Raw genomic sequence first — 18255 nt, forward strand, 5'->3', positions numbered from 1 at the left:
AGAGCTTTATTGTTATGGCCATGTATCATCAGTGTACATTTCAAATGTTATTTCTGAGCAGGATCTTCCCAGAGCATGAAAAGCTTCTCTTCAATTAAGAGCAACAAAGAAAGCAAAAGAGGGTAGAAGGGTCTCTCGTGACTGAAGACAGAACAGTCCGCACTGAACACTGAACACTGAACACAACGAATGACAAACTGGCTGTGGCCTTTGCACGGCGACACTGGCACTGATGGAAATAAAATGCACAGCAATGAAATTATCGAGCAATATGTTGTGTAAGGCAAGAGCAGCAGAAGGGCAGCGTTGTGGAGAATGCAATAAGGGATGAGTAACAGGTAGAGATAAGGGGGGGAAGAAAATCTGGAGTATTAATGAGAAAATCCAAGGCTATTCCCCCGACTTTATTACTTCACGGCTCGTCCCACTGCCAGTAACCTTGTCACGACACCGGCTGCCATAAGCACCTCTGTGTCGTCTAGAGAAGGAAAAAAAAATTCTGAATTAATCAGGCCTCATTATTGATGCTTTGATCTTGTAGCCTCTGTATCTCTTTGTAGTGCTACAGTTAATGTCAGCATGCTGGAAATGAAAGAGTGAACCACTGTGCCCATATAAATCGACCCTTGAAAGGTAAAGCCGTGGCATTCACAGGCTTTTGAAGATGGTGAAGTTGGTGGGCCAGACAGCCTGCATCATATTTCCTTGACGGTAAAAGAAGAGAGATTTTTGCAGAGCTGGAAAAACAATCGCTTTAGTGCTGGATTTAAACTAATACTGAAATGTTTTCAAAAGACCAGAATGTAATCCAAATAGTCTTTTTATTGCAAATAAACAACAAAACAGATCCACGTGCATACAAACAGAGAGGAGAATAATAATGAAAGATGATAATTTCAGAGTCGGCTTGTGTTAGAATATAGGTATTTTGAGAAACTGGTCCAAGGTAATTTGGCTGCCATTTCCATACCATCCCCGTCCTGGCAAGGCAGAACAAAACAACATTAGCCCTGACTCGGACGAACAAGCTGCAAGACAGTGAACTAACATTTGAATCCTTGCTATCCTCTCTAAAGACTGACCCCGAGGACAAAATGTGCTGTTGGCTATCCTCGCTGACCCTTCAGCTGCTTCCATTTGCAGGGGACTGGGCAGCGGCCTGCAGGGTCCTCCGGGCCATCTCCAGGGCTCCTTCCTGGTTCTTGTTCCCGCCAATAAAGCCCCCAGCGTGGACGAAGATGCAGCCCTTAATCCCGCTGAGCTCCGACAGTGCTTCATCGCGAACGCCACGCCACTCTTCTAGCAGGGACAGCCTGGGACAAAGAAGACAGAAGGGCAAGTTGGTTTACAGATGGACACTCTGTGGTCCATTGCTCACTTCCTGTTGACACTTTGGCAAAACACACTGTGCTGTACAATGTCTGCACAACCAGCAAAACTACAATGACAAAACACAATTCTGGTCTTGAATTAGGGCAATGAAATATCAATAAAAGAACAGAATAAAACTAAATAAAACTGCAACAATTAGACAATTTACTTCAGCCAATTGGTCACTTCTCAAGCAAACAAACCTTTGCTGCTTGTCAAATGTGAAGATTTGCTTTTTTTCTTTGCCTTTCTGACATTTTATTAATTAATCAGTTACTTGGGAAAGTAAACTGCAACGAATGAAATTTTATTTTATTTATTTATTTCAGACATGTTTTACTCTGGATTCCAATCTTATGACCTGACCTGAGGTGAACGCTGCTATCCAAGGTAAACCTGCAGTGACCCTGACACACGTTGCATACCTACAATCAGCCCCAGCAAATAGACTCTACTTTATTCTTCTCCAGTAATTTGGAAAATCACAGATCGATTCCATAGTCTGGATGGCGATAGTAAACAGGCAATCTTACAAAGTGGAGAAAAGATTGGCTCTGCAAGGGTTCACAAGCTGACCTCGAAAAAGTGTCTGGATGTAATGCACAGAGGTTGAAAATTCATAAAAATGTAGAGTAGCTCATTTACCACCCACTGCATGGGGCATCTCCATCAAGTGCCTGGCATGTCATTTACAACACATTACCAGTTTGCTTTTGTGTGTGCATGTGTGTCATTCTGCCTTGATGGGGTTATTATCTCCAGTACCTTAGACCCCTGTCCTTCTCAAAATATTGATACGTTTAGCAATGATTCTGATTTTATTTTGATTCATCGCTTCATCGCTCACCTCTCGGCACTGCTTCTGAAACTAGACTTTTAAAAGCCTTAAAAAACTAGCTAAATCCACTAAAGGCATCAGATTTGATTTGTTCATTTTCTTTTCAAGTTATGCCAACCTCAGGCCCCTCTTCCTCTCTGTCACATGCGGCTGCATTTTGAAAAGTCTTATCTCTTGTTTTTGAGGAGTTTGTTTCCCAGACATCCTGCTTCCCTTTGAATATTTATTGCCATTCTGTAAACATCCTCTACAATTGTAATAGTCAGAGAGCAAGGAGCTTCACAAGTGAACATGTACATGTGCACTGAAACTACAAGTCTACTCCCCATGCTGTTATCTCAAGTCTACACAATCTTAAGCCTTTTAAGACCAGCATAGGAGAACCTGGGGAGAAAAGCATGGAAAACCACTTATCCCTGTAAAATGAAACAGCCAATCGATAGCTCCACAGTTAGGCTGGAAAATGAGCTCAAGAGGAAAGGTCAACAGGGCTTTTAATGAGAGAGAGAGTAGGGGGGGGGGACTTGTTACTATGACAGGCCAGGCAGCTCTGATTCTCAAGATGACCAGTCTAAAAATAAGACAACAATTAGCTAATTAACTTTTCAAGACCTTCCCAAGACATTTACTGTACCATAACAAGACAGATACTGGGAATTAGTGCTTCAATAGAAGAAAAAAAAAAAAAAGATTACTCAAGATTGGGCATTCTGGAGATAACCGGTCATTAAAACATAAAATATTATCTGCATATGTTCAGTGGTTTTACAGAACTTGAACCTTCTGTTTAGACTTCCTCTCCTAGACAACAAGAGACACACTTCACACATTTTTTTCTCCTTTAAACGTGAGGCTATACCGGTGATTTAGCCAACTGTTATCACTACAGGGCCTAAGAGGGGGGATACACATGCATCATTTTCAATTGTATCACTTCCTCACTACAAGTTTAATTTTTCCACTTCTACAAGACAGAAAAATGATGGCTTTTCATTCACCTTTAATTTATAGTGTCACTCATTTTATAGAGATTTAATTAAATAGGTGGATCGACAACAACATGAATCTGCAACTATTTTGATTAACAAATCATTTTGAAAATGTTTTAAGCAAAAATGTCAAACATTTTCTAGTTCTAGCTTCTAGTATATTTCTAGTTCTTTTTCTTTCACTCATAGGACTCACTCAATCTTTCGCATTTGTCGGACATTAAAGTTGTCACCGAGGGACTTTCGGTAATAGTGTTGGCATTTTTCACTATTTTCTGACATTTTGTTGGCCAAGCAATTCATCGAACAAAAAAGATAATAAAATAAAACAAATAATCTGAATAATATAATGTATATAATAATTTAAAGCCCCAATATAGTGAAAATGACAGCAGCCAGTGTGTTTTTTGGAGAAATGGTCTGGTTCAGCTCATATTGCTGTCAACCTACAGTATCATGCTATACAGTACATCTCAGGGTAAGGACTGCTTCCACTGTTCTCTTCCTTCCCCTGGCTAACATTTCCTTAGCAATGTGATGCTGATAAAAATAGACCTTTTCCCCCCAGGTGCACTAGCAGGGACACAGGTGATAACAACACCACTTTCGCATAGTCGGCACATGCCCACTGGGAGGAAGCAGGCCACCCAGAGAAAGAGCCATCTGGAACTACAGTATGTTGTTTTATCCATCGCACAAGCCATTGTTCTCATGTAGCTCCACACCAACCGCTACGTTTGCATTAAATTAAATCTTTGAAGTGCTCTGCCACCATGAACACGTGCCTATCTTTTTAGTTGAAAGAGCTGCCGCCTGATGACAATCGGCAGCGGGAGGGGTGGAAGGTGTGACAGTCAAAACAGTGTGATGTGTATTTTCGCATTTTCACACCAACAATCTTTGGCTGAATAAAGACACCAGCTGCACAGAGCGCATTAACCGGAGAACATCCAAGCTTTTCATTTGAGCCCTTACTGAATTAATGTTAATTAGCTACAGCTGAACTCATGTGTCGCTGGTGATGTCTATTATTTTAACCAGTGGATAAAACTGAGAAGCCTGCCTATAGGTTTTGCACTGCTCTTTGGTAATAAATAATAAATGAATAACAAATCTGGGTATTTTGTCGAATGTGAAAGCGGATTTGAGATGAATGGTGAAGACTCGCTGCTCCCACTTTGAAAAGCAGGGATCGATATCAAACAGCACAAGTCATCAAACCTCTGAGCACAAGAACAAAATCCAGCATTAAAAAACATCAAGGAAGCAACACGGCTGCTGGAGGGATTTTCTGCACCATATATATAAAGATGTTAAACGCTGTAAAGCAAGCAGCTAGAAAGACGAGTATCTCCACAGAAGATACAGGATAAGCCTGGAGCACGTTTTCTTGGCCATATATTCATAATGTGTGCTGTATGCTGGGATGCGGTTAAAGAACACACCGACTACAGGACTCCTGTGGAGATGCTGATGGCGTTCTTAAAGCAGCGTTGGGTGTCTGAGTGCGAGAGGCTCTTCGGGTAAACAATACCCCTCCAGAGGTAATAAACACAGACGTCAGAGGTAGAACCATCTGACAAATTCAAACAGAGGGTCTTTGTCTTGTCATCGCTGTTATTATGTACAGAGTGGCAAGGCAAGAATACTAATAGGATTTAATGAGCATGGATGAGGCATATTTCGCTTAAGTGTCGGGCTTGAGAGTTTGAGGGACTTCATATTGCTAAAAGATGACAAAACAACAGCAACAGGGACTGGTGCACGATGCAAGGAAAGGCAAAATATTTATAAGTATGTATGTATGCATACAATGAAAGAAAGAAAGTATTGCAGTTTCACAATAAATAACCCAAAATTATGATAAAAGTAATGGCAAACATTTATTTAAAAGCATTTGCAGTTTATGCATTTAGAATAAAAAAAATGACCTGTTCTGGAAGGTATTGAGCCCAGCGGGGACACACTGGACCCTCCACTGTCCATTCTGGTCGGGGTAAAGGACAAACTTGATGGGCGCCTCCACCTTGAGCTCCTTCTCCAGGGCAAACAGATGCTCCTTCCAGGGACACCCTCCCTGGGAGAACACCACCACCTCCCCACTGGGATCTACCTGGAAACCAGAAAATGTTGTGTAACTAATGTGCAAGATGGTACAGTAGAGAGGCAACAGCAGCTTTCAGTGTCATTTAGAACAAAGAGAAAGAAAATACTATCGCCTGATCCTTACAGCTTATACATAATATACAATACATAATAGTATAATATATGATCTAACTAGAATAAAATGGAGCCAGAACCGAGTCTTAAGTTTTAAGCACCGATAACACAATTTGCCATTTAAATGAAAACTTGAACTGTCAATGTGTTTTATGATATCTTTTCCAGGGGAATGTCTTTTAATACAAGTTTTTCAACGCTGAATTCCATTTAAAAAAACTGAAGACTACTACAATTTCCCCATCTCTCTTCCAATGCATCAAGAGCAACACAGAGACACAGATTAAGGGTTTACATAGTCTATATCGGCAACATTTCATTTACGGGATAGTTCCGGTGTCGCTGGAGGTTCTGCCGGATGTCCCTCATTTTTGGCCAGATGTCCCTCACCTTCCGCTTTCTTTGTGTTGGCATTCTAAACTCGGTCGATTCGGGCAACATCCTCCAAGCTAGAACCGACAATCAAATTATCTTTTTTTTTTTTTTCTCAGTAAAATTCTCATCACACACTCGACAGCCATTTTAATTCCAGAGCTCGCCTCCCTATGTGCACACGTTCCACCAAAACAAGTTCCTTCCCGAGGCTATTTTGCAGCGGCACCGTTGCTGCGTCCGGCGCTTAGCGCCACCCAAGGCGCTTGTGATTGGTTTAAAGAAATGCCAATAAACCAGAGCACGTTTTTCTCCCATCCCGGAATGCTGTGTGGCCTAGCCAGACCCTCCTCCGCAGCGCTGAGGAGAATGGTCTAGCAATGCGAGGCTAGGATTTATAGGGATCTCCCGTCTATTATAAATGATGGATCAACAGTTATTTAATGATTGGTATGTTTAGTATTATTGGATGTATTACCAATACATCAATACTGTACATTGCAATGCACAATCAAATTCAAATCATTTTATCTATATCGTTTAACAAATGCACATACAAGGAACAAACATGAGAACGGGGAGAAACCCATCGATGCTGATGGATATATGATGCACTATTAAATGTTTTATTTTCTTGCGCCATTTCTTTAATAAATGTAAGGTGACAAGTCCGATGGAAAATCAATCTTGACAGATTCAGAACTGTCTTTTTCAGGACCCAAGTGCCAATTTACAATTTTTACAAAAGGACAAACAAATAAAACCAAAAATGCACACATTAGATTGGACAGTCTTGTACCTGATGCCTTCCTTTAACGGCTTCCTCCACCACGGCACGAGCCGGCAACCAGGAGGACTGGTAGTACTCCAGACGATCCAGGAACTCCTCCCCAACCATCTTCAGAGCCTTTCTGAATCCCTCCTGGTAAAAACATGTGAACACATACATGCAATAAATACAATGTAAGAACGCAAGAGTAATATCATATCATGAAGGCAGAAATAAAGTTTTTTGACAACTGAATAAACTGTGTCACCCAATGTCATTGGTTTAAAGAAATACAAACAAGCCAGAGGTTTTTTTCCCCCTATCCCAGAATAGAGAGGTGGTATAGCCAGCCCATACTGCAGCGCTGACACAGCGCTGTGGAGATAGGTCTTGCAATGCAAGACTACACCACCTTTTGAATTAGAGATGCCACGGTGAAATTTTACCAACCAACCATCTTGCAGTAATCCTTGCAGTCCTGCTTCATCAGCTTCCTAACATGTGATGCACAAACACCAGTCTGAGCTCACTCTCTCATAGTCTCATGAGCAGACACTCAAGAGAGCATGAGAAAGAAAGAGAGACACAAATACATGCTATCACAAACACACGCACACACGGTTTGTCAGCCTAATCCGCATGCATCGGATTATGGAGGTTGCGGTGTCCCTGAATTTTAACAGTCGTGGATGGAGAAGATAAAAAATCCATTAGCTTCTTCAATTATCAGCAACAGCCACTGTTGAATGCACACAGACAGAGAAGGATTCACATATGTACTGTATTTCGGGATTGTAATGACTCTCTCCACATAAATAAACTGCAATGGAAGGAGCCATCAGATTGAAAACAGATAATTCATGTTGAGCAAAAAATACTACATTGATTTAAAATAAGAAATGTGGGTATGCATCAGAAATACATTTGCAAACCTTATTTTTTTATATGTGGATTTGTTCTACATTTATATATGACGTTAACTATTTTTGTGTGCATTGAAAAATATTTATGTGGATAGACTGAAATACATTTGTGGATTATTTTGTGTGCATTCATTAATATAAGACATCCATACTATCAAGTCGTCCGCCACACATTTTTCAAAACAAATATTTCTCACTTTCTCTGATCCCTCAGAGCTGTCTTGCCTCACTGTGTGAGTTAGTGGGGAGATTGGAGGAAGTGCCAAGACAAGAATCATAATCATGTGAACTGAAATGTGAAAATAACAAATAGGCCAGCTACTCCACTGAGACCAATGATGGGGGAAAAAAAAATTGGTCAAAATATATGCAAAGCCAGGCTGCAAGTATCGTCATGCAGAAAGGCAGGTGCTGTTTCCCTGCAGGCATCCTCCTCCTGCACTAATGAGAGACAGAAAAGTCACACCTCTGTTACAGCAAGACACAAAGACTCTTATCTTATCTGACGCCATGGTTCTCAGCAGGAAAACAACAAAAACAACAGAGTGGGGGATGAGTCCCTAACCCAAGGGAAGGAGTTCAAGTACCTCGGGGTCTTGCTTGCGAGTGAGGAGACAATAGAGCGGGAGATTGGCCGGAGAATCGGAGCAGCGTGGGCAGTATTGCATTCGCTTTACCACACCTTTGTGATGAGAGAGAGAACTGAGCCGGAAGGCAAAGCTCTAGATCTACTGGCCAATTTTCCTTCCTACTCTCACCTATGGTCCTTAAGGCTCGCTGGGTCATGACTGAAAGAACTAGATTGTGGGTACAAGGGGCAGGGCTCCAGACTAACTTTTTGCCTTGGTCGCACTGGTGCGCCTAACTTTTTTTATTTAGGTGCACCAGCACACGCGTCGCCTTTAATGCCACAATTTCAAGGTCACCTTTCTATTACACTCCATATACATTCATATATATATATTATGTCAATTATTTTAAACAAGAATAAGGAGTTGGTACATTTTTTTTTATTTGAAGCACAATTACACTGTACTCAAAGTCTTATAGCGGGTCCCCCCCTTGCGGTCAAATGCCCCTCAGATGGCCAACACCTGTAATTTGGCCTTCTTCCCCTTTGGCCTTGGCTAAATCATCTTGCCACACTCCCTAGCATCAAAATCCTCCAAGTTGGGCCCCTCCACACTGATTCTTCTCAGATCTTCCACTAATCCAGGACTAAAAATCATATCTCTGTATTTTTCGGCTGAATGGCGATACACAATATATATCTCTATATTTTTTACAAAGTGGGCTAAATGTTCAGTTTTAAGTCAAAGCCACTTTTCACAAGCTCTTTTATTAAAACAGATGTGATTAAAATAAAATGCAAAGACAGGGTTTCCTTCCCAATTTGAAAATATAAAGCTGCAACACTGTATGTAAATTATCTGAAATAAATAGCCTGGGATATATTAAAAATATATATCTCTGTGAAAGCTGTGAAAGGAGTGCGATGGACTGAAGCGTATTCTACTCACAGAGTGACGGCTGACTCATTATGAACGGGTCCTGCGCCGGGTCGAATGCCGGTCAGCGGCGGCTATGAAATGTCTGTATCGTCCCTGGCTGCGCAGCATTTTTATGAACTATGATAATGTGGCCATGGGTCAGATCTCTCGCCCAGGTCCAGCAGGCTCCGTCTTACACGCTATTACTCAACGAACTGAAGTTAGTTCCATTCAATAACTTCTGTGTTTTTCGCCGTGGCGGCCGCAATAACAGAGAGTTACCAGCGGAAACACTGGTACCAATACAGGTTTCCCTCTCATACTTAACAATATACAGCTGTGTTAATAACAATTAAAACTGTAGACAAATGTCAGCATGTGGACCGGCGGCGCTGTGTCTCTCCATGAGCCACTTTCTGATGTTGCAGGTGAGCCGGCCCGTGTGTGAGTGAATGGGGGGGCGGGGGGGGGGGCTGCGCGGAGGAGAGATCCAAACACAGGCATGGCTTTACAGAAGGAATGGGTCATGTAACGCAACATTAAACATATCAATATAAACGACATCGCTTTGTTCGTGGAGAGGCAGTAGATGCGAGGACGTTAGGTGCACCGGTGCAACCTAGGAAAAATCTTAGTCGCACCCTTACAAATTTTGGTCTCATTTGCGACCAAATTGGTCGCACTCTAGAGCCCTGAGGGGCCAAAATGGGTTTTCTCAGGAGGGTGGCTGGCGTCTCCCTTAGAGATAGGATGGGAAGCTCAGTCATCCGTGAGGAGCTCGGAGTAGAGCCACTGCTCCTTTGCTCCAAAAGGAGCCAGCTCAGGTGGTTTGAGCATCTGGTGAGGATGCCCCCTGGGCGCCTCCCTAGGGAGGTGTTCCAGGCACGTCTAGCTGGGAGGAGGCCTCGGGGAAGACCCAGGACTAGGTGGAGAGATTATATCTCCACCCTGGCCTGGGAACACCTAGGGATCCCCCAGACAGAGCTGGTCAATGTGGCTCGGGAAAGGGAAGTTTGGGGTCCCCTGCTGGAGCTGCTGCCTCCACGGCCGGACCCCAAATAAGTGGTTGAAGATGAAATGAGACAAAGACTCTTATATCTTCTTATATAATCTTATATCACAGATACAGACCCACACACATTTAATGTTATCTGTGACCTTTAGTTTAAAAGATATATAATTAAAGTGATGCAGACCGGTCTGTGTGCTAAGTGCAAGCATACATTCAGAGTCATGCAATCTCTTACCTCAGTATCCTGACTCTTGCTGTTCCAGCGTGGGTTCAGATGGCCGACACGTGCGCTCAGCATGGTGGAGATGGCGTAGCGGGCCTCCCCGTCACATTGTGAAATGCCGTTGTCTACAGCATCCACCTCCTCCACAAAGTTCTCATACAGCTGCAAGGAATTGGAAGAGACAGGTGACATGAGAGGTTAGAAACCTGTAATGACATGGGGAAATCGGATTTTTTATGTTTATGCCAATCACGAAAAGGAAGAATTGGCAGTAAATCCCTTTTTCAAGCCAGAGAAGTTAAGAAAGGAGAGAACACTGTACATTATTCTGATTGAAATGCATTTGGTCACAATGTGTGGGCAGTTACTGAGGGCTAAAATGCACAGCTAGGCCATTTAACCAAAAGGAAGAGACAATTATTTAATCGTGCGGCTCTTCTCGACTTTCCAAATGTTTTCGGACCGAATGGATTAAATTCTGATAGTGAAACAAGAGTTGTCACTAGATCTCATCCCACGAGATCTCGCAAGATGTTACGAAAATGTTACGATATTTCTCGTCGAGGTTAAAAATTGTCTCACGATTGCAGTACACAAGTGCAGAATTAAGTCGGTGTCAAATGTCGGTACCTTTCAGCTCAGCTCCGACACGCGCGCAAGAATGTATCCACTGATTTACAGACGTCTCTTTTGCTATGTAAGTCTATGGGAAAAAGTCTTTTTGGGCCACATGGCATCACGTGAGGGTCACCAAAGTTGCAATTACAATGGCAAATTAGTTTGAGAGCCCAGCTCACTTCCTGGGGGCCTAAAGTAAACACAATATGCTTTACAGCAAAACATAGGAAACAAACAATTGTAAATGTAAATGGACTGTTTTTATATAGCGCTTTTCTAGTCTTAACGACTACTCAAAGCGCTTTAACATAGTACAGGAACCATACAATTGAGATAGAAAACGCATTTATAAGTGTAATGTGTTCTATTGTCCAAGTCCCAGTTAGCACTCTAATGCTGCTGCATTCTGAATGAGCTGGAGTCTACCTAATGTATTTTTGGGATGTCCTGTAAAAGGCTATTACAGTAATCTAATCTGCTGGAGATGAATGCATGGACCAATTTTTTAGAAGTCAGACAGGGACAGGAAGCTCCTCCTCCGTTTGGAAAGGTTTCTTAAATGGTAGAAAGCGGTCTTCGTAATTGCGGTGAAGTGATGATTGGCATCAATACTAACACCCAGGTTTTTGACATGTTCACTGTGCTTTAAAGAAAATGGTGATAATGTGGATACAACCCATTCAAGATGTCAAATTATGACTCAAATTATGAGCTCATACAAATGCCATGCATGCACATTTGCAAGAGGGATTGTTTTTAGACATAGAAGTGCTTGTGACAGTTCAATGGCAAAGCTTCAGAATGAAGTGGAAGAGGAGCAGATAAGTAGAGACATATTTAGGGCTAAAACTCCTCAGTACCATCGGCAGGTCAATTTCAAAACACAGTTGACATTTTACAAGTGGAGCTAAGTTTTGGGGCAAAAATAGAGATTTGGTTTGTCTGAACTGGCTGAGGACAAGGCATCCTAAAATCCCCAGAACCCAAAGGATTATTTGGGGCTTAAAACCAAACTGACACGTCAAAAGGCCAATGATAAAATGGGTTAATATTGCTAATACTTCTGGTTGACCTACGATTTGGCTGGCTTAATGTGCCTGGCAATCAAAATGTTCTGTGTGCTGAGGCCTCCTGCTGGCCCAGCTCTCTAAAATGCATTAAATATAACTATCATATCTGATATAACATCTATGTCTTTTTATTTATAATCACCATCTACTGTCTGATGGAGGCAAAATGTCATAAACTAAACTTTAACAATAAATATTCTGCATGTTGTACACACAGTAGTGTGTTTTTAAAACCACCAGCAAGGACAAAATGCACAAAGATGAGTGTGCTTCCGTTGTAATTCATTTTACCAAAGTAACGGACGAGCTAGCTTTCCTCTTTGACAGTGTTTAGGTTCAATTCATCAGCCGAGGCAATGGTTTTGATACGAGTGAGGCGAGAGAAAACAATGAGGTGTTTGTGCTGTGAATAAACACAATGGTTGCTAATCCACTGCCTGCTATAAATCCGTCGTCTTCTTCCTCTCACCTTGTCATAGAGCACCTCCAGCTCCCTGTCGCCCTCCTTAAGCTGCGTTAGCTGAGCCAGCAGCTGATGACCAAAGTGTACGTAGACCAGGCCTGCTGAGCTGAGCTTGGTCACCCATGGCTTTTCTGGACACAGGCTGTGGAAGCTCTCTGCAAAGGTCCTGAAGACAGGGAAGACAGTCTGTTAGCTGACTGCAACATAAATAGAGATGGCCTTTTAACGCAGGATAATATTCTATTCACAGTGGGTGAAAAAAAAGTCATAAAAACTGTCTATAGCTTGTACAGTATGTACTAATGTTGTCACCTGACTGTACCAGAAATATATCAACATGTTTATAATATGTGTACGATTGTTTGATTGAAAACCTGATGGTAGATCTGTTTTTTATAGCTTCTTTACTTTTGATACTATTGAATGTATAATTAACGGAGATCATATTGTGATCAACTTGTTTGTGTCATAGCAAATGTCGACAAACACAATGTACACAAATGTAAAACAGCATAAAATAGCTTATATTAGTGCTAAAACTGTAAAGGCAGATTATATTCAAGTCTTGGGAGATTAAGCATTAGTGTTCCGCTCATAAACAGACTACTCACATTTGTTTCCAATAACAACGCACAATGTACATTATGGGATGTATATCAGATATCGATAAAAGGCACTGGCATCTATAAATATTCTCCTCAGCTTCAGAGAGTGAGTTTGCATTGACCGGAGAAAGAGAAAGCATGCTCTGGCGTGTTAGTAAGCGTGAGCACATATGAACAGAAGCCACCGGAGGTCTCTCCTCAGCCACGTGCTTAAATGGGTGGGCTCCGGCACCCAGCCACTGCTGGTCATTTAATTAGGATGCTTGGGCTGTGGCACAGCGGAAAACAGACCATCAAATGAATGAGTGACATGCTAGTGAAGCAGGGGGTAATCATAGCCATTAAAAGGACTAATTGGCCAAGGCCGAGCTGAGACATTTCTATGCTGTTTATCAGGAGATGGGAGTGAATGAGCGAGATGAAAATGACAGAGAAAAATGGAAAAATGGCTGAAAAAGATTACCTGTTAACAGTTGGTGTGAAGTCAAAGATAAATAACTAAACCAAAGTGAGTGAGCAAAGTAGAATACAAAAACCAAGAGTTGGAAATATTTTGGCAAGAATTAAGTATTACTAAGCATTGTTTGAACATACTTAACATATATTCTAGTGCGATTCCCATACTGCACCACTTCCAAATCACTATATCATTAGACAGAATGGCTTTATTGCATACTATTTACTATGCATAAAATGATGCTTCATGAATCTATCCCCTACTCAAAGTCTCAATGACTTGAGAAACTCAAGCACTTTATGAAATCATTCTGAGGCCAGCTGTCCCATAAAATGACAGGAAATTTGGCCTGCAGTGTGGGCTTTAAAAAGAGGACTTTTCTAAATAATGTCAGAAAAAGGCTTTTTCAACTTTAATTCATTGCTCCTGTCATAATGACCTTGGTTGGTATTTAATTCATTCAGTGAGAACATTTTAGCCAGTGTCTACGTTTCTCTGACTACTGGGGTTTTCTTGACACCTTACTGTATCCTGCTAAATACTGACTCAATTTCACTGTGCTTAAAGGCCCTAAACACCCACACAGGTTTTTGTAGTTAATCTAATTGGACCAGACTATCTATCTATCTATCTATCTATCTATCTATCTATCTATCTATCTATCTATCTATCTATCTATCTATATATATATATATATAAATAGCATTTGGTCCTCATTTGAAAGGCAGATGTCAGGTAATGTTTCTTTTTAATTCATTTAGATCTCACTGTGACCTTCGGTACTGTAGACTAAATCGCTTTATAGGAGCGCTTCAGAAACTGTAATGGTATCTGGTCCATTGCTGGTTTAACCCCTTCCTTTCTGAGACAATTAATTTACTAAGATTCGTAATGGTAAACCAGCAACTTCCATGTTCTGCGAGGTGAAATCATTGTTTTGTCAATGGAGTCTGGTGGGGCTGTCTGACGGCAAGATAAAGCGCTGAAAATATTCTAAATATAGTGGATATAGTAAATATATCACTTTTTTTAGGTGTTCCTTTTTTTAGGTGGCTAAAATACATTTTGATGGTACCCCTATCCACAGCAGTACATATCGCTCTATTCAAAGCCACCAGACTCCTTTGACAAAAACTGTAATTTTAACTTGCAGAACATAGGAGTTGCTACCGCTGCCTCAATCAATTAGTTAGAACCAAAGTCACACAATAACACAAACTTTGGTTCACCATAGTTTGTGTTATTGTGCGACTTTTCGATCCGACTTAACAGAGTCCATAGCAGCTTCCTGTCAGCTTCTCCAATCATTGGGCCGTAACGACCCACATCCAAGTTACTGTACTGCACTGAAGCAACATAGTCATACAGAAACCTACGTCAGGTCACGTCAGATTTAGAAAGACTTGGTGGGAAAAAAACATTTTAAAAACATACTTTGACTAAACACTACTGGGAAGCTACTGAATATATTAAACAATCATGTTTAATTTCAGGCTCTTACAATTCTTACTGTGTTGTATTGATATTGCTGTCAACTTCATCTGTTCACTGTCACCGTTTAAAAAAAAATGACTCCGATTGTTCTAGTCATCTCCCTCTCTAATTTCCTCCAGCACCCGAGCCCACTTACATCTATCCCTCCCATCAAAACCATCTTGCCCACATCCATGCATGCGAGTGACAGCCATATTCTCCTGCGGCCCCTGACAGTGTCGTGGCAGCTTCTGAGCCTCGTGAACCAACAGCAGGGGGGCGTTCAATTGAAGGAGCGCTAATTATCACTAACCACCCGCTAGGAAGAGAGCCCTGGCATATCTTTATCACCGTGGTCATAAAAGCTCTCTCTGATTATCATCAGGACATTAAGCTGACAAGACATCTGGAATAGGCTGATTACTCAACGTGATGAGACTTCGAGTGAATGCACTCATTCGGAAGGAACTCTGGCAGGAAACTTAGCAGAGAACATAGAGCGTGCTCCTTCATGATCCATGCAATTAGGGAGCTTTAAGGATGTCCCAACAAAAGCCACAGTATATTTAATGCTCTCTCCTCCTGGACCCCAGCTAAAGAGGATATGATTCTTTACACTTTGTTTTCTGGACAACAAAGAATGAACAACAGGTCTGAAATCCAGTTTAATTTCCCGGTCTAGAGTTCAGGAAGCCACGACGGGGGCAATTAGAACTTAAAGCCAGGTCTAAAAAAGGCTAATGTGGGTATCAAAACCTCTTGAACATAGGCCTCACAACATAATAGATTTTGACGATTCTTATTTTCTTGATTAATCAGATTATCAATTAATGCCGGTCTTTTTTGGTCTGAATGGTAGTCCAAAAGTCAAAGATATTCAGTTTAATGATATAAAACAGAGAAAAGCAGCAAATCCTCACATTTGCAAAATACATTTTGGAATTTTTGCTTGAAAATATACTCGATAAAAATAATCAATTAATTAAATAATTAAAATAGTTTCCACTTAATTTTCTATCGATCCTCTAACCGATTAGACGCCTAACTGTTTCACCTCCAGTTGACGCAGACATATCTGAGCTAATATTGGCCAATAATATCTTTAATAAAAAAAACACAGACACTATGACAGGTTAAAGCAGGAAAAGACCATGTGTAATTCATTAGACTAATTATGGTGGCTTCCTCAATTACATGGCTTACTGGCACATCTAAATGGAACGAGCCACCGTTAATAATATTAGTTACCCTATATGCTTTGCAGCTGTGACATGACAAAATGGTCGACATGAAGGAAGCATATTTAACAGTGTTTGTGTAGTTTTTGCATCACTAAAAAAAAATATAAATATAAATATTCATATATTCCCCTTGGTCTTGGTTCATTTAGTCCAGTCAACTATTGAAATCAAAAACGTAATAAACTTAATCTCATTGCAGCAGCTTGTACCTCTGATGATGGTCATAGCGATGCCTCTTTGGGTCAAACTCTCCTCCCACGTCTACAACGATGTCACACTCTGCCAGCTGTGCCGGGTCCCTGCTCCGAATGATCTTGGCATCCTGTGCAATGAATAGAATGTTTTTAAGACCTCCAATCATCTATTATTGTGCCATAGTTAAATACAGGGTAAATGGTTGTTGTTGTTTTTTAACTTCTGTTGTAATTTATATTTAGATTAAAGCAACACTAGAGAACTTTTCCCGCTTCGGTCCCCCTACAGGTTGGACCAAGTCCGCTTCCAACCTGTAGGGGATCCGAAGCGGGAAAGGTTCTCTAGTGTTGCATGTTCAGAAAATAATTCACTTTAAACGGTCACAAACGTTATAGCCCTAAAGGGGTAGGCATATGTAGGAACACGATTATAGTGGTTGTACACTAAGGTGTTTTTATTGCATTCTCTCAAATTGTAAAATGTATGATTATACTAAAATTATTAGGTCTGTCTCATCTCCCCGGGAGCTCCCTCTATCTGTACAGCAGCACCCCCATTTGGAGTGTTATAAAATTACATGGGATGTGGGACATAAACATAAAAGATAAAAGTTCTCAAAAAATACGCCAATGCTGAGTAAAGAAACAGGTTTCATCCACATGGTTTAAACTGAAGTAGTATCGCCACAGCCTGTACTTCAACAGCAGCAGTTAAAGGAACAATTCAGGCTCCCATCATCTCTCTATAATCATCTCTCTATAATCCACTATGGCAGCATACTAAAACCTACCTTGTACTCAGGTAGCTGACGGAGGAAGAAACAGGCGAGAACTTCGTCACAGTGAAAGGTGCCGTTGTGAGTTCCGATCGTTTTGCTCATGTTTTCAGTGCAGAGCCTCTTCGGTTGACTTGACATGTATCGTGGTGCTATGCGAGTAACGTCCACAGAGAGTATACAACGGCAGTACGCTCCGGAATTTAACAATCGTAAAACACTTGTAGGTTTGCCTAAGTTTATTTGAGACGTGATTTTTGTTAAATTAGCGTTAATTGCTATGCGTACACGCCACATTCAACCACGATTTTACACGAGAGGCGCTGGTGACGGACAGATTTGGCAGCCGGACCGGATATGGTGCGCCTGTTTTGTGAACCAGAGAAACTACATCCATGGAGAAACTCGAGATCTTGTTTGTTTGTTTCTACATTACATTTTGAATAAGTACCTGTGATAATAATTAAATACATAAATTGAGCTGGAGCCCGAAATGTTATCTATGAAAGATTTGTTTTGCAAAGTGCAATCATTCACTCGTTTAATAGAATCAAAGAATTTCTAATATGTAAACCGGCTTTGATAGAATGCATCTGTCGGCTGACAGCAGAGGGCGCTAAAGGCATGTAAAATAACCTCTCAAACCCTATCATGGAGAGTTGTTTTTATATATCTTTTAATCATTTCTACAGTACTGTAAAGTATGTAAAACTATGAACACATTGAGTAAGGAGTTAATAGCCTAACAAAAACCTCAATTAAGTAGCCTAATGATATGATTTTCAGAGTTACATATCATAATCAAATCAGGGGGGAAAAGAATAATAAAATGATCTGCATAGTAACCGGGTAAATTGGGCAACTGCTCGGGGCCCCAGACCCTCAGCGTTCCCAAAGGCTCCAGGTACACTGTGGCAATGTGATTTTTTTATTGTCCTTAACTGCACATTAAACAAATATTTGTTTAATAATACACTGCTAAAGCAGAATATGCGATTAAAGGCCTACAGGCAGTCATGTAGGCTATTGTTAGCTAATCTAGAGGCCATGTTTCAAAGTCGTTTTAAAAGCATTATTCAGCTAAAAATTAACCTTAAGAGAACCTTTAGAGATTGTTCCCTGAAGCTAATTTCAAGGTTCTACAAAACTAA

General features: G+C 41.0%; 1 protein-coding gene across 2 annotated transcripts; it reads right to left on the reverse strand.

The window, feature by feature from the left end:
* Positions 1-802: 802 nt before the first annotated feature.
* myg1 (myg1 exonuclease) lies at positions 803-17401 on the reverse strand. 2 transcript variants are annotated; one of them, XM_039798888.1, is made up of 8 exons: positions 17120-17401; positions 16344-16456; positions 12365-12524; positions 10220-10369; positions 6590-6712; positions 5130-5311; positions 1083-1313; positions 803-980 (listed from the first exon to the last, which is right to left on the reverse strand). In XM_039798888.1, exons 1-7 carry the CDS (start codon positions 17399-17401, stop codon positions 1124-1126), a joined length of 1200 nt encoding a protein of 399 aa, XP_039654822.1. In that variant the 3' UTR covers positions 803-980; positions 1083-1123. The 2 variants fall into 2 exon arrangements, with proteins under 2 accessions (XP_039654822.1, XP_039654821.1); XM_039798887.1 differs by having other exon boundaries at positions 803-1313.
* Between the last annotated feature and the right edge of the window lie 854 nt (positions 17402-18255).

This window comes from Perca fluviatilis, chromosome 4 (genome assembly GCF_010015445.1).
Source record: "Perca fluviatilis chromosome 4, GENO_Pfluv_1.0, whole genome shotgun sequence".
NCBI classification, from domain to species: domain Eukaryota; kingdom Metazoa; phylum Chordata; class Actinopteri; order Perciformes; family Percidae; genus Perca; species Perca fluviatilis.

What these genes read in the sequence shown, in the direction of transcription:
- myg1 (XM_039798888.1), bottom strand. Translation starts at nt 17,401, where the DNA reads ATGTGGCGTGTACGCATAGCAATTAACGCTAATTTAACAAAAATCACG. An exon ending in GTCAGCTACCTGAGTACAAG is followed by an intron (nt 16,457 to 17,119) that starts GTAGGTTTTAGT and finishes TTCATTGCACAG; the next exon opens with GATGCCAAGATCATTCGGAG. An exon ending in TGGAGGTGCTCTATGACAAG is followed by an intron (nt 10,370 to 12,364) that starts GTGAGAGGAAGA and finishes AATTCCTTGCAG; the next exon opens with CTGTATGAGAACTTTGTGGA.